Genomic DNA, 14,705 nt, shown 5'->3' with positions numbered 1-14,705 from the left:
AATTAATTGATTAATTTAATAATAAGTTGGTAATTATAAAATACAGAATTTCAATTGGTATCAGAGCAAGTCACTAAACTCTTAGTGAGATCTTGAGGTTATATTATTCTGTTTAATTTGTTTTGTGTGAGATGTCATTCTTTGCAGAAGGAAACTCCATCACTCGGCCACCTCTATTGAATGATACTAATTATCCATACTAGAAAGTCATGATGAGGGCATTCATCAAATCACAAGATGAGAAGGCTTGGAGATCTATACTCTTGGGTTGGACTCCACCAATTGAAAAAGATGATAAAGGTAATTCAAAGGTAAAATCTGAACTTGAGTGGTCCATTGAAGATGAAAAATTATCTGGTTATAATAATAAAGGTTTGCATGCAATTTTTAATGGTGTTGGTGAAGGCTTTATAAAATTGATATCATCTTGTAAATCTGTAAAGGAGGCGTGGAAAATCCTTCAAACTCAGTTTGAAGGTACCACTGATGTAAAGAGATCACGTTTTACCATGTTGCAAACTAGATTTGATGAATTAAGAATGTTGGAAACTGAAACTTTATCTCAGTTTTATGAAAAGTTGTATGATATTGCTAATGATTTTTTTTGCCTTGGGAGAAAAACTAGATGAATCTGTGTTGGTTCGAAAAATATTTTGTGTGCTTCCAAATAGGTTTGACACGAAATTGCTAGCAATGAAGGAGGCTAAGGATTTTGGCAAAATGAAGGTTGAAGAGCTTATGGGTTCGTTAAGAACATTTGAGTTAAATCAACAAATAAAGCAAAAGGGTAAGTCGAATCCTTCAATTGAAAAAAACAAAGGTATTGCATTTAAAGTTTCTAAAATAGATGTTTCTGATGATGAGAAAGATGATGAAATGGCCTTGTTAACAAGAAATTTTCAAAAGTTCATGAAAAAGGTTGGAAATAAAAAGAATTTTTCAAAAACTCCAAAAGGTAACACCTCTTCTAAACCTTTTGTTTCTAACAATAAAAAGGGTATTCAATGTCGGGAATGTGAAGGTTATGGTCATATTCAATCTGAATGTGCCAACACTTTGAAAAAGAATAAAAAAGGTTTTAATGTTACTTGGAGTGATGATGATTCTGAAAGTAGTGAAAAGGAAAATGAGAAAGTTGCTTTAACCAGTGTTTTGTCAAGTGCTTTTCAGGAAAGAGGAAAAATTTTGTGTTTAAAAAATACCTTGACTGATGTCGATAAAAAGGAAATTGACTCGGATTCAGACAAGTCAAAACGCAATGATGAATCATTGGCTGAATCATACAAGGTAATGTATGGTAAGTGGTTACAGGTTTATACTGAAAATCATTCCTTGGTTAAAATGAATAAAGAATTGTCTCAAAACATCAAAGATCTTGAAGAAAATAATAAATGTTGTGAATTTGAGTTGTGTTCAAAAAATTCTGAAATTGTATTTTTGACAAAAGAACTTGACAAATTGAAAAGAAATGTTAAAATGCTAAATCCAGGTTCTAACATTTTTGAGGAGGTTCAGAATTCATGTAACGCCCCACCTCCAGGGACCGCTACAGTGCACATTGCAAACAGTGCTAAACTCGCTAATCGAGTCAAGTGGCCATAAACGTGTAACTAAGTGCGATTAGCGGTTTAGGGATTTAAAATTTCGATTGAGATGTAACGTTTCACTAGAATGTTTAATATATACATTGGGATCCCAAAAATATAATTTCAGAGTCTATTACAAAAGAATATTTACAACAGGTCGTTCTAAGCGGCAAAACAGGGTTTAACCCTAGTTCCTCTTTCAAACCTCGCCCAAGTATTGGTCGAGCAGCTGCATATGTACACGTCATCACCTATGCTCTCCAGCTCAAGGATGGTCCAGCTTCCTTTTTCCTTTACCTGTACCACAAAGCACCCGTGAGCCGAAGCCCAGTAAGAAAACTCATATCATGATATCAAATCATATTTGGCATGCCTAGCAATCATAGCTCTACTCAGCATGCAAATGAATTCAAACAAATGTTGGGGTATCCAGGATAAGAAATCCTGGCCTTCTGATTGGAGGACTATCAAGTCAATCCTAATCAGATGAGTGTCGTAACACTAGAGGTTCCGATAAACCATGCTGAGTGACCAACAAGCAAGTCACTAGGGGCCTCAATGCCCAAGCCATGCATATGATGATCAAAATGATCATACAGAGCTCATAGCTCTGATCAGATGAGTGAATATCACTTGAGGTTCTGGTAAACCATGATGAGCGACTGACAACCAAGTCACTAGGGGCCCAGTGCCCATAGCCGTGTAACGACACCGTTACCTAGGCTTTCCTGCAATGGCTCTTATCAAGTGAGTGACTGACAAGCATGTCACTAAGGGGCCGGTACCCATAGCCATGTGACCTAACAGTCACGGGGCTCGCTGGCCCTGGCTCTAGATGACTAGCCTTTGGCTAGATAAACGCTTGTTTATATTCATCGAACTTGAGGTCAGTCCTGCATTAATGCCCTTTGAGTCATTCAATGCAGAAGGTCGATTAGGTCTAATCGACATAGCTTGTACTAATCACACTAGGGTCGTTCTGACTAGTGAGTTAGCGCAATGTGACCAGTGCCCAGTACCACTGCCGAACATGACTAGTGAGTCACAGCTTCACAGTTGATACTAACACCTTTGCCAATTCTGACTAATGAGTCAGCCCTGTGTGACCAGTGCCCAGTACCACTGCCGAACCTGACTAATGAGTCACAGCCTCACAGTTGATACTAGCACCTTTGCCAAATCTGACTAATTAGTCAGTACCATGCACAAGTAAGCAATGCTATCAATGTGTATCATATGCCAATTATCCACAAGAAGGGCATTCAGCATGCTTACTTAACAGTTGCTAGCATAATTATGATCATGCACAAACACAGAGACTCAAGCTCTGACCAGTCTCATACTCATCATTCATGGCATGCCCTAATCACATGTTTCTCGTGCATCACATACATCACACTTAGTCATCCAGCATGCCTCGACAATAATCATATGCAAATGGGCAAGATTGCCAAGCATTCATTATGCTATCAATGTTTACATTTAAACATCCAACATGCATCGATCATAGCCATGCATGTCACACATGGGGTGCAGTTTTCTTACCTTAAAGTCGAGCTAGAATGATTTAAAGAACGACCCTTGAGAACGATCAACTTTTAGTCCCTTAGCGGTCACCTAGTCATAACCAAATATGGAACACCATCAATAACACGATAATCAAAGGTTTTCAAACCAATATCTAGCCTCCAATAGATCAATCCAAACTAATCCAAGTAGTAGGGACACTCCCAAGGCCCATAGCTAAGTTCCCGGGGTCAAAATGAGCAAACGGAGTGAAAACAGGGCAAGAGCTGCGGCCCTAGCACCTTGGGCCGCGGCCCCCAGGGTTCTCTGAGGCAAGGGTTGCGGCACCCTCCATCAAGGGCCGCGGCGCCCAGCAAGGCCAATTTCCTGACACCTGCTTCATCGAACTAGGGCCGCGGCGCTCAAGAACAGGGCCGCGGCCCCCAACCCTGGGACATTCCCAAACATGTTTTAAGCACTCCAAATCCTCCAAAAACATACCCAAACATTCCCCAATCGTTAAATCAAAGTTCCCAAGCTTCCCAATACTCCAAAACCCTCAAAACCCAAGGTTCAAACTAACCAAAAACCCAACAATTCACAAAGTCCAATTCTAAGCTTAAAAACTTTAAAAACTTCAAACTTATATTACCTTTGATTGGGTTGTTTTCCATCAAATCCTTCGGTTAAGAAGTTTCTAATCTTTCCTAGGATCGCTATGCCTCGACCCTCGCTTGATTCCGACTCCTAGAACTCAAGATTTCCTCAAAAATGTTCAAACGGTATAATGGACTGTCGAGAGAGAGAACGAGAGGTTTTCTAACGTACGTTCTTATCTGGGAAGCTACTTCAAGCTTAAGTAACCTCAAATAAAACCTAGTGCTCGGGGTCCCGAAAACACCCCCGGGGATACTATAGTCAAAACTTCCAGAATTCCATCCTGATCTCAAATACTCCCAATCTATCACCAAATAAACATTTCTATTACCCCAAAATTGACCCCGTTATGACAAAACTGCTAATCCATAGATATGACCATCTCATGCCGAATAGCTCGAATATATCTCCATAATAATGAAATCTCATTCACAAATTACAATATGCACCCAATGGCCAAATTACCAAAATGCCCTTGCAATTAAAATATAAACCCATATGCATGCATTCACCATCATATACTAATATAATTCACATAAACATGCATATAATCATTAAATACCATACTAAATCAATTATGGCCCTCCTAGCCTCCTAATCAAGGTCCTAAACCTTATTAGGAAATTTGAGGCATTACAATTCAGGTCAACTGAGTCATGTTGGATTGGGTTTTGTTGAAACTCAATCGAAAATGAATACTAAATTTTTTAAATCTGAAAATATGTCTTCAGGATATTCTGATTCAACTTTACAGTGTTGTTTTTACAGTTGAACGTTCTGTTTCTACAGAAATGAAGCAGTCAGGTAAACCTGAAAATTCTCATGGGAAAAAGAAGCGTTTCATTCCCTCTTGTCAATTTTGTGGAGTAAAAGGTCACATTCAACTTAGATGTCTTACTTTGCAGAATATGTTTAGTTATAATTTTTTTGTAAATTTTAAAGTGTTTAAAAAAAACATGTTTTTCGAAAACAAAAATGGGTTGTCAAAAATAAATGTCTTGCTGGTATCTCTTGTTTTAAAATTGTTGCTTCTCAAATGTGGTATTTTGATAGTGGTTGTTCGAGGCACATGATAGGTGATAAAGACTTTCTTGTCAATATTAGACCAATGCAATGTGGAGAAGTTACTTTTGGTAATGGTCTAGCTGGAAATGTCATAGGGATGGGAACTCTTAATTTTGAAGGTCTACCTAGGCTTAAGAATGTAATGTTGGTTGAAGGACTAAGAGTTAATCTTCTTAGCGTTAGTCAAATTTGTGATCAGGGTTACACTGTTAATTTTGATAGTAATCGTTGCTATGTTGTTAATGACCAAGATGAAATTATTTTGCAAGGGTTTGGATCTAATGATAATTGTTACACTCTCACTACCTATGCTACTTGTCACTCTGCCATAGATAACTCTACTGATTTATGGCATGAAAAGCTTGGACACATTCATTTCAAAAACTTGAAAAAACTGTCAAATGCAGGAATTATTCGAGCATTACCCAAACTGGGTAAAGAATCTGTGGGAAAATGCGAACCATGTCAACTTGGTAAAAAACTGAAAATTTCTCACAAAAGTATTCCTGATGCGAATACTTCCAAAGTTCTTGAACTTCTTCATATGGATCTAATGGGTCCAATTTAGGTTGAAAGTTTGAATGGTAAGAGATACATTTTTGTGTGTGTTGATGATTTCTCTTGGTTTTCACGGGTAGATTTTTTGAGAGAAAAATCTGATACATTTGATGCTTTTAAATCTTTTTGTTTGAAATTGTGTGTGGAAAAAGATTGTAATATTGGAAAGATTGTTCGGATTTGGAGTGATCATGGAAAAGAATTTGAAAATACTGTTTATGATGAGTTTTGCAAATCTAAAGGTATTTCTCATGAATTTCTTACTCCTAAAACTCCTCAACAAAATGGAGTCGTTGAAAGAAAGAACCGAACTTACCAAGTGTCTATGGGCTGAAGCAATTAACACTGCTTGCTACACCATCAACAGGGTGTTTTTGCGACCAGGTACTCATAAGACTCCTTATGAGATCTGGAAATGTAAGAAACCAAATGTGAGTCATTTTCATGTTTTTGGCAATGCTTGTTATATTTTAAGGGATCGTGATCATACTGGTAAATTTGATGCAAAAAGTGATGTTTGTGTGTTTAAGGATATTCTATTAACAGTAGGGCTTATCGTGTTTATAATATGAGAACCCAAACTGTGATGAAATTTGCTAATGTTGTTGTTGATGATCTAAAAGATTTCTCTGAGTTTTCCACAAAAGAACATATTGAAAGTTTGCTAGAAAAGTCTCCTGAACTAGTAGACGATTTGGCTGCAATCACATAATCTTCATTTGAGGCTACACCTCAAGATTCTGTCGCTAAAACTGATGATTTTCCAGAAACTTCAATGGAGAAAGAAACTGAGCAACCACCAAACATAATCACTGATCCAATTCAAAGAGAACCATCCTCCAGAGTCAAGAAGAAGCATCCTACCAATCTCATACTTGGAAACATGGATGAGAGCATGGTTACTAGAAGAAGGTATGCTAATTTGATTCAATTTATGTGTTTTGTCTCTTCTTTAGAGTCTAAAAACATGAAGGAAGCCTTGATGGATAAAGCATGGATTCTGGCAATGCAAGAAGAGCTGGATCAATTCATTCGCAATAAAGTATGGACACTTGTTCCTAGATCGACTTATGCTAATGTCATAGGAACAAAGTGGATTTTCAAAAACAAAAGTGATGAGTTTGGTACCATCATTCGAAGCAAGGCAAGATTGGTTGCCCAAGGTTATACTCAAGTTGAGGGTATTGATTTTGATGAAACTTTTGCTCTAGTAGCAAGACTTGAGTCCATCAAGTTACTTATTTCCATTGCTTGTATTATTGGTTTTAAATTGTACCAAATGGATGTTAAATCTGCTTTTTTGAATGGTTTTTTTAAAGAAGAATCTTTTGTTGAGCAACCCAAAGGATTTGAGGATCCTCATTTTCCCAATCATGTATATAGGTTAGACAAGGCATTATATGGTTTGAAACAAGCCCTTCGTGCTTGGTATGAATGTCTAACTGAGCTTTTAATCTCTCATGGTTATAGAAGAGGAAATGTAGATAAAACACTGTTTATAAAAAAACATTAAATCTGATGTTATTGTTGCTCAAATATATGTTGATGATATTGTGTTTGGATCTACTTCTAACTCTGAAGTGCAGGTATTTGTCCAACAAATGCAGCAGGAATTTGAAATGAGCATGGTAGGTGAACTCACCTATTTTTTGGGTCTTCAGGTGAAACAATCTGATGATGGCACATTTGTTTCACAAAGTAAGTATGCAAAAAACTTGGTGAAGAAGTTTGGGCTTGAAAATGTCAAACATACTAATACTCCTATGAGCACAACTTTGAAATTATCCAAAGATGAACAAAGAGTGAAGGTAGATCCTACTTTGTACCAAAGCATGATTGGTAGTTTACTTTATCTTACTGCTAGTCGTCCTGATATATGTTATAGTGTTGGTGTTTGTGCTCGTTATCATGGAATCTCATATTTCTGCTGTGAAAAGAATCATTCGCTATGTCCATAGCACTGTTGATTTTGGGATTTGGTTTTCAAAAGACACTAACTCTAATTTGGTGTGCTTTAGTGATGTTGATTGGGGAGGAAATGCAGATGATAGAAGAAGTACTAGTGGTGGATGTTTCTATCTTGAAAACAATCTCGTTTCATGGCACAGTAAGAAGCAAAATTGTATCCCTCTATCAACTGCAGAGGCTGAATACATTGTTGCGGGTAGCTGTTGTACCCAATTGTTATGGATGAAACAAATGATGGAAGATTATGGGTTTGATTTGAAAACTTTAACCATTTTCTGTGATAACACTAGTGCTATAAATATTTCAAAAAATCTTGTTCAACACTCTTGCACTAAGCACATAGACAGTCGTCATCACTTTATTAGAGAGCTTGTAGAAAATAAAATTATTGTCTTAGAATATGTTGAAACAAGCAAACAAATAGCAGATATTTTTACTAAAGCTCTTGATTCAATCCGCTTTATTTCTCTAAGGAAATCCTTAGGGGTTTGTACCATTTAATTTTATGTTCTTTATGGTTCTTGATATTTTGCTTTGACTTGATGTACATAATGTTGTTGTTTTTATTTTTGTTCCAGAAGAAAGTTTCAAACTCAAGAGAATTGCTGATTACTATTTTTATTGCTAATTTTTTGGTGCAATGTTTTCATACAAGTTTAGCTCAGGAAAAGATTTTCACTCCTCCTAGAAATATTTTGGTCATTCAATCAGTGTTATGTGTGTGCTACCATTTTCAAAAAAATAAAAATAAAAAAATGTGTGTTCAAGCTCCATTGGAAGAATAGAGCTACATATCTCAATGTGTGAAAGTCGTCATTGAGTAAGTTGGTACTATGTAATTGGGAGTTATGTAGAGGATATGCTACCATTGAAAAGGGCTACCATTGAGGTAGTGTGACAACGTCTCCTTTGGTTACAAATACTCAGAAAATGTCTATTTGACAAATTGGGCAGTGTTCCCTGCTTACACTTTCACACACAAATGCTTGACACATTTTTTTCGAAAAAAAAAAAACAATTGCATTAAAATTTTTAAAAAAATGGTTTTAAAAAGCTGTTACATACTAATTGAATTGCTTAAAATATTTTTTTGGTGACTGAGTAAATTCCTTTCCTGCGTAACTTGTATGGTCTTATTGCAATAAGAAATTAGCTTGGTAAAATAATATCTGTGCATTCTGTTGAGTTTGATTTTTTCATCAAGAACAAAGGCAAAGTAGACATGGTGTTTCATATTTTTGGCAAAAATATCAAGGTTTGATTTATTTATTTTTTTTAAAAATAATAATTTGTGACTGATTTTCATGTTGAGCTTAAATAAAAATATTTGTGTTCTTTGTCTTGTTTTAATTCTATTATTAGACAAAAAATTTTGCTCTAAAGTTTTGGTTGTTTGTCTTGTGTTTATTGGTGTTTTGTCTCTATTTTTTTTTTCTTTTTCGTTTTTTTCTAATAAAAAAATATATGCATAAATTGAAAAAATCATTAAAAATGGGGGAGGGGGCATTATTTTTCGGCTGTTCATTTATTTTTAATTTATTTTTCATTTTATTTGATTTGGGGTGTCCTATTTTCATGGGATTGGTCTCTTTTTGGAAACTATTGATTTAATTGCAAAATTATAATGTTTGCTTCCCTTTTATTCTTTTCGGGTAAGTGAAAGGTAAGGAAAGGTTATTTTTTATTTTCTGATATTGTGGGAGTTATTGCATTAATTGAAAATCTGGTTTAGGTAACTTCACACTTTCCCTTTCTATTCATTCTCTTTATATTAACCCTAACCCACGATTTAATCCTCTCACTCACACTCTCTTTAGTTTTTTTTCCCCTATTAATTTTCTCTCTGGGTGTGTGAGTTCCTCTCTAGGGTTTTCAAAGTTTCAAGCTTTTCAATGGCAAAAACCAAGAATGCCCGAGGTGGTTCGAAGAGGCATGTTCGTGGTTCCCCGTCTGTCCCAACTTCTCCTCCGACTGCTCATCCTACTCCAGCACCCGATGCTCCAGCACAGGCTTCTACTCCTACAAAACATTATGGGAAATCAAAAACCCAGGCGAGAAAGAAGACATTCACTCCAAATTCCCCATCTGTGATAGCTTCTCCAATCGCCTCGACCACCCCGGTCTCAGTGGTCATGATGAAATTCTTTCATCTGAAAAATCTTTGTCCAGGTCCTCTTCTTCTCAAAAGGGTGGTTCCTCAAGAACAATCTCTGAAAGAGCCATTGTTTCTATGCCAATGGTGAGTTCTCCAACACATTCTAGGACCTCCACTCAGAAGCAAACTAAGGTGCTTCATCCCCATGGTGTTCCCAAAGCCAAGGAAGTTGGTTCTTCTTCTCGGGTGAAAAATTTCAAAAATCACCCCCCTTCTGCATCTTCTTTAAAATCTGATTCAGAAGAAGAAACTGAGAATTTGGACAAGAATCAGAGGCTGAATCTTATCCTAGTGCAGAATTTCAAAAAAAAAGAACAATCTTTGGGAGATTCTGGTTCTAGAAGTGCTGCATCAAAAGAGGAACCTACTGTTACAGAGCCTGTTGCTGCTGTTTCAAAACCTGCTGCTTAAGACAAAAGCAAAGGAAAACGTCCCTTGGCTCCTCCAAAGTCTGCTCCTCCTCTGAAAAGGAAAAGACCATCTGGTATCTCTCTTGAAAACTTCAAACCTCATTCATATTATTATTGCTATAATGATCATGAGAGAGATATGAAATTTTATGAGGCAAGAAACTTTATTGTTGAAAAGAATTATAATGTGCTTGCTCATAAGCCATTTGGAGTTGTTAGTTTGTTAAAATAAAGGTAGTGGATGGACACTTTGATTGGTTTTACTGGCTATGTGGATCAAGTTGTGAAGGAATTCTATGCCAACATCACTGATGAGTGCCTAGATGAAAACTCATTCATGTTTGGCAAAGTGTATGCGCGTGGTTACTGGCATTCCTTTACAGTAAATGATGTGGCTAAAGCTCTTCAATTACCAATCGGGGTGGAGCCATCTGATGTCATGTTTGATCGTCATGAAGTATTTTCTGAACTCACTGGAGACAAAGATGTCGAGCTCACCGATGCTATGCACATCTTTGAACTAACTTATCAACATGAAGTGCTTATGAGGTTTGCCTTGTCCAATTGGTTCCCTTGCTCCAATTTGGTAAATGTTTTTAATGACCTTCCCTTTCTATTATACAAAATCACTACTGGTGCTCAAGTTGATTTGGCTGATCTTATTTTGGAACAAATTATGTCTTTTAGAAAGGGTAAAAAGCACAAACTTAACCTTGTGTTTCCCAATGTGATTTATAAGATCTTATCTGCTCAAAGGGAATTAATTCTTGACAATGAATCAATTGAGCCTCCCACTATTGGTCAGACATTCAAAATCTTAGAAAAACCCTCTCAGGGAAAGTCTTCCAAGAAATTGGGTTGTTCTGCTTCTCCTGGAGTACCCGATGCTTCACTTGCTACCACAGCTTCAACTTCTGCACCTGCAGAACTGGCAGAAATCAATACTCGTTTGGCTAGGATGGAGAATGGTCAAGGACAGCTTCTAAGGAGGATGGACAGCATCATGAAGTACTTTCAAAGTGACTAGGATGGCTGGTTGAATTAATATTTATGTTTTTATTGTTTTTTCTATTTATGTTGAACTTTAATGTCATCTTTTATTGTCTTTTGTGGTTTTTGGCTCCTTTGATAGAAAAAAAGGGGGAGTAGTATTATTTTTTGGATTACAACTTTGGACCCTATTTTCAGGGGAAGTTGTTTGTTTGTGGTTTTGTTGAACTTTTTTCGTTTAAAACGTTATCATGTTTTTTGTTATATGTGTTAGTAAGCTTTCATGCAGGGGGAGTATTTTTATACTCTCATTTTTTTTTCTAACACTTTGTTTTGCAGATTCATCATTGTTTGTTTTCTCCAAAATATTTTGTCAATCAAAGTGCCAAAGGGGGAGATTGTTAATTCCATTTTTGGCATATTTAATTTGACAAAAATATTTTGTATTTTCTTATTATATTTGACTGTATATAAATATATATTGTTGATATATGTTTCAAATAATAAAGCTATAATTGATGACAAACTTTTCTATATTATGAAAGTTTGTCAAAAATAGTGTGGCTTTATTATTATAAAATCAAATCTTTTTGAGCTGTCTTTTTCCAGCCAATTGCCTCATTATATCTGACTATATAATTGAGTTTTATTGCATGATCAGGTTATAAAAAGGGAAGTCTTGATTCCTACATCAAAGGATGGATTGTAACCATATATAGCTCACAATTATGTAGCTACAGAATCAGGAAATCGTGTCAAATTGAAGAATTCTTTTAGAAAAGTTTCCTTGTGGGCTTAGGTCAATTTAGACCGTGTATTAGCTGTCCAATATGAGTATAATGACTATAAATACTCATATTGGCTGCTAGGTTTTAGTGACCTCTTTTTGTATTTCATTCTTATTTGTAAAAGAGAGTCTTTGTTTTGTAGAGGTGAGTGAGTTCGACTCTACCTCTGTTTTTCAGTGTCCTTGTAATTGTTTTGAGTCTTCAAAGAGTTCTACAAAGGAGGAGAACAAAGTGCAAACCTTCGGGAGAAGGTGGTTCAAGTCTTGCTTCAGGAGGAAGCAAGCATACTTCAAGCAGGTCGAAGGGACTTCGAATTCTTGAAGGTTTGACAAGGTTCATTTGTCAAGGTGGAATACATCAAGCTTGCGGCATATAATAAGAGGGAGTCTATTTATGCATAAGTCAAAAACTTTGTATTTTTGAGATCTTACTATTGAATCTTATCTTTGGGCGTGGCTCCGTGGACTAGTAGCAATCTGCTAGGATTACTGATACCACATATAAAAACCTTGTGTGTTTTTATTTTCTGAACTTTAGTTCTTTTCTAGTTTTTTGGTATGTAGTTACAGAACCATGGTATGTAGCTACATAATATCTGCTTCAGTACCAACTTAATTATTCCGCATTTAATTAATTTATTAATTAAATAATAAGTTGGTAATTATAAAATATGAAATTTCAGGAGACAAGTCAGCAGATTTCCCAAAAGGTGGGGCCTGCGAGCAACACCTTTGGCAGGTCCGCATGCCCACCTACCTCTAACACGGCGACACATTGATTTTCTACGCATAGTACTAGTCAAGTAGTGGGACTACCACCTTCTTGTCCCATTGCATTTATCATGCAGCTCGGGACCACTTCTTTCCCCCATATGAGACATTCGTGAGGCCAAAGCAACAATGTCAATCTCACCATATCAAGCACACAACGTCCAGTATAGTGACAAGTGTCATGCAATCCTCAAGGCACCGATTATCCCCGTCTAATCAGGGATTAACATTGATTTTGTAACTTATTTTTATACTAATCCCTATTGCCGCCTATAAATAGGGAAAGAGATGGTCTTTTGTAAACAAGGAAGAAAATATCGTTGTTAATGGAAATATTGACACTATAATTTTCTATAAATATCGGAGATATTTTCAATATCGATGAAAATTTAAGAAAAATCATGAATATCACATATATTTGTGTTAATATATGAAAATTAATGATAAAACTTGTAAAAAGCCAATAAAATTAAACAATTACAGCAATACATGCAATATAATAATAAATAAAAGCCCTAATTATATATTATAACATTGTCTTGATTACATATCTCTTCTATATAAAAAGTGTGTAGATAACGAAAATTCTTGGTTTTAACAGCTTTTTTTCTGTTAACTTTAACAGAATATTCTTATATTTAACGGTAAATTGTAACGCATGACTTAAACTTAAATAAAATTAAACAAATTAAAATAAAATGTTTTTTAGATATTTTACAATAATAATTATTTAAAAATAATAAAACCATATATTTTATAACTTAAATAAAATTTAATTAAACTTCAACTTATTATTATATTAAACATATAATATATATAATCTTTTGTTGTCACTGCCGAATTCAAAAACTAAAACAAACATAAATTTAAACAAAAATTAATTAATTAAAATATGATATTTTAAATATATTTTATGATAATTTAAATAATTAAAACATATTTATTTAAAAATAATAAAGACATACATATCGTTTTTTTTATCTTATAAATTTGTGTGATAGTTTGTTTTTTATCAAGTTATTGGAGCTCTTTTTATTCATCAAATTCACCAAAAGAAATTGTGAGGTACATTAGAAACTAAAAATAATTGATGCATGTATACTATTACTTTTTCTATTTTTATTTTATTTTTATTATTAATTTCTTTTTAAATATTATTGTATTTTATATATATGTCATGTAGTCATATACATATATATATCTATACGTTGTGTTTAAATGTCATATATATATATATTTATATAAAAATTATTGATATAAATATTTATATATACAATAAAATTATAATTCATTCTATTATATATTTTTTTAAATAACAGCCAGTCGAAAATATAAACAAGTGGTCGAAAAATTCAAACAGTGGGTCGAAAGCGATATCTTTATATAAATATATATATTTATTTTTAATTCACAATATCTACAACAGTAGATATATCAGTATATTCCACCAATTTTGTTTGCCAAGCAATTGATATATGTTTGTATCGGTTTTTATTGATTAATGGACAGAAAATTCGACCATAATATACCGAAAAAATATTAACTTCTGAAAAAAATTCGGTACCCTTAAAATTCTGATAAATCCATCAATTTTTTCAATTTTTTCCACATTGTTTGTAACACACATTCATTTGGTGCAAGACCATACTCTGCCTATTTGTAAACCTAAGACAACTTGAGATTTTTTAGCAAGTTCTCAGTTAATACAATGACTTGTGGACTAGGCATCATTAACGATCGAATCACGTAAAAATCACCTTTGATACTCTCTTTTTACTTTCTTACTCTCTCAAAATCTTAGCTGACAAAAATCGACGTCAACAATATTAATTTATGCCCTTAGGTGGTGTTTGATTTGATGGAATGGTAATAGATTAGAATAAGAATGGTAATGGGGATTGGTTATGATGTTTGGTTAGTTGTTGGAATGAACATTGAAATCATAATTATTTCGTTTGGTTTGATGTGGGAATGGAATGGAATAAATAATAAATTGACAAAAATGTCCCAGCATCAATTATGGATTATTTTTAATATTCATAATATAATAAATTAAATTGATATATGATTTAATATATAACACAATTATATTAATATCTTAAACATTTTGAATTATTTGTTCACGCTAAATAATAAGAGAGAATTAAACGATTAAGAAGATGAACACATAATTTTTACGTGGTTCAGTAATTAAAATCTACGTACTTCCACGAGTCAATTTTATTAAGTATTCTAAGTTAAAGCTTAGAAAA

General features: G+C 34.4%; 1 protein-coding gene across 1 annotated transcript; it reads left to right on the top strand.

The window, feature by feature from the left end:
* The first annotated feature begins 212 nt into the window (after positions 1-212).
* LOC133812992 (uncharacterized) lies at positions 213-6,084 on the top strand. Its single transcript, XM_062246844.1, has 7 exons — positions 213-580; positions 672-918; positions 1,066-1,287; positions 4,481-4,622; positions 4,826-5,371; positions 5,525-5,614; positions 5,903-6,084. Exons 1-7 carry the CDS (start codon positions 213-215, stop codon positions 6,082-6,084), a joined length of 1,797 nt encoding a protein of 598 aa, XP_062102828.1.
* The last annotated feature ends 8,621 nt before the right edge of the window (positions 6,085-14,705 follow it).

Source organism: Humulus lupulus, chromosome 1 (assembly GCF_963169125.1).
Source record: "Humulus lupulus chromosome 1, drHumLupu1.1, whole genome shotgun sequence".
Taxonomy (NCBI): domain Eukaryota; kingdom Viridiplantae; phylum Streptophyta; class Magnoliopsida; order Rosales; family Cannabaceae; genus Humulus; species Humulus lupulus.
The sequence above is the reverse complement of the archived record's forward strand: the minus strand, read 5'-3'. Positions and strand labels throughout refer to the sequence as shown.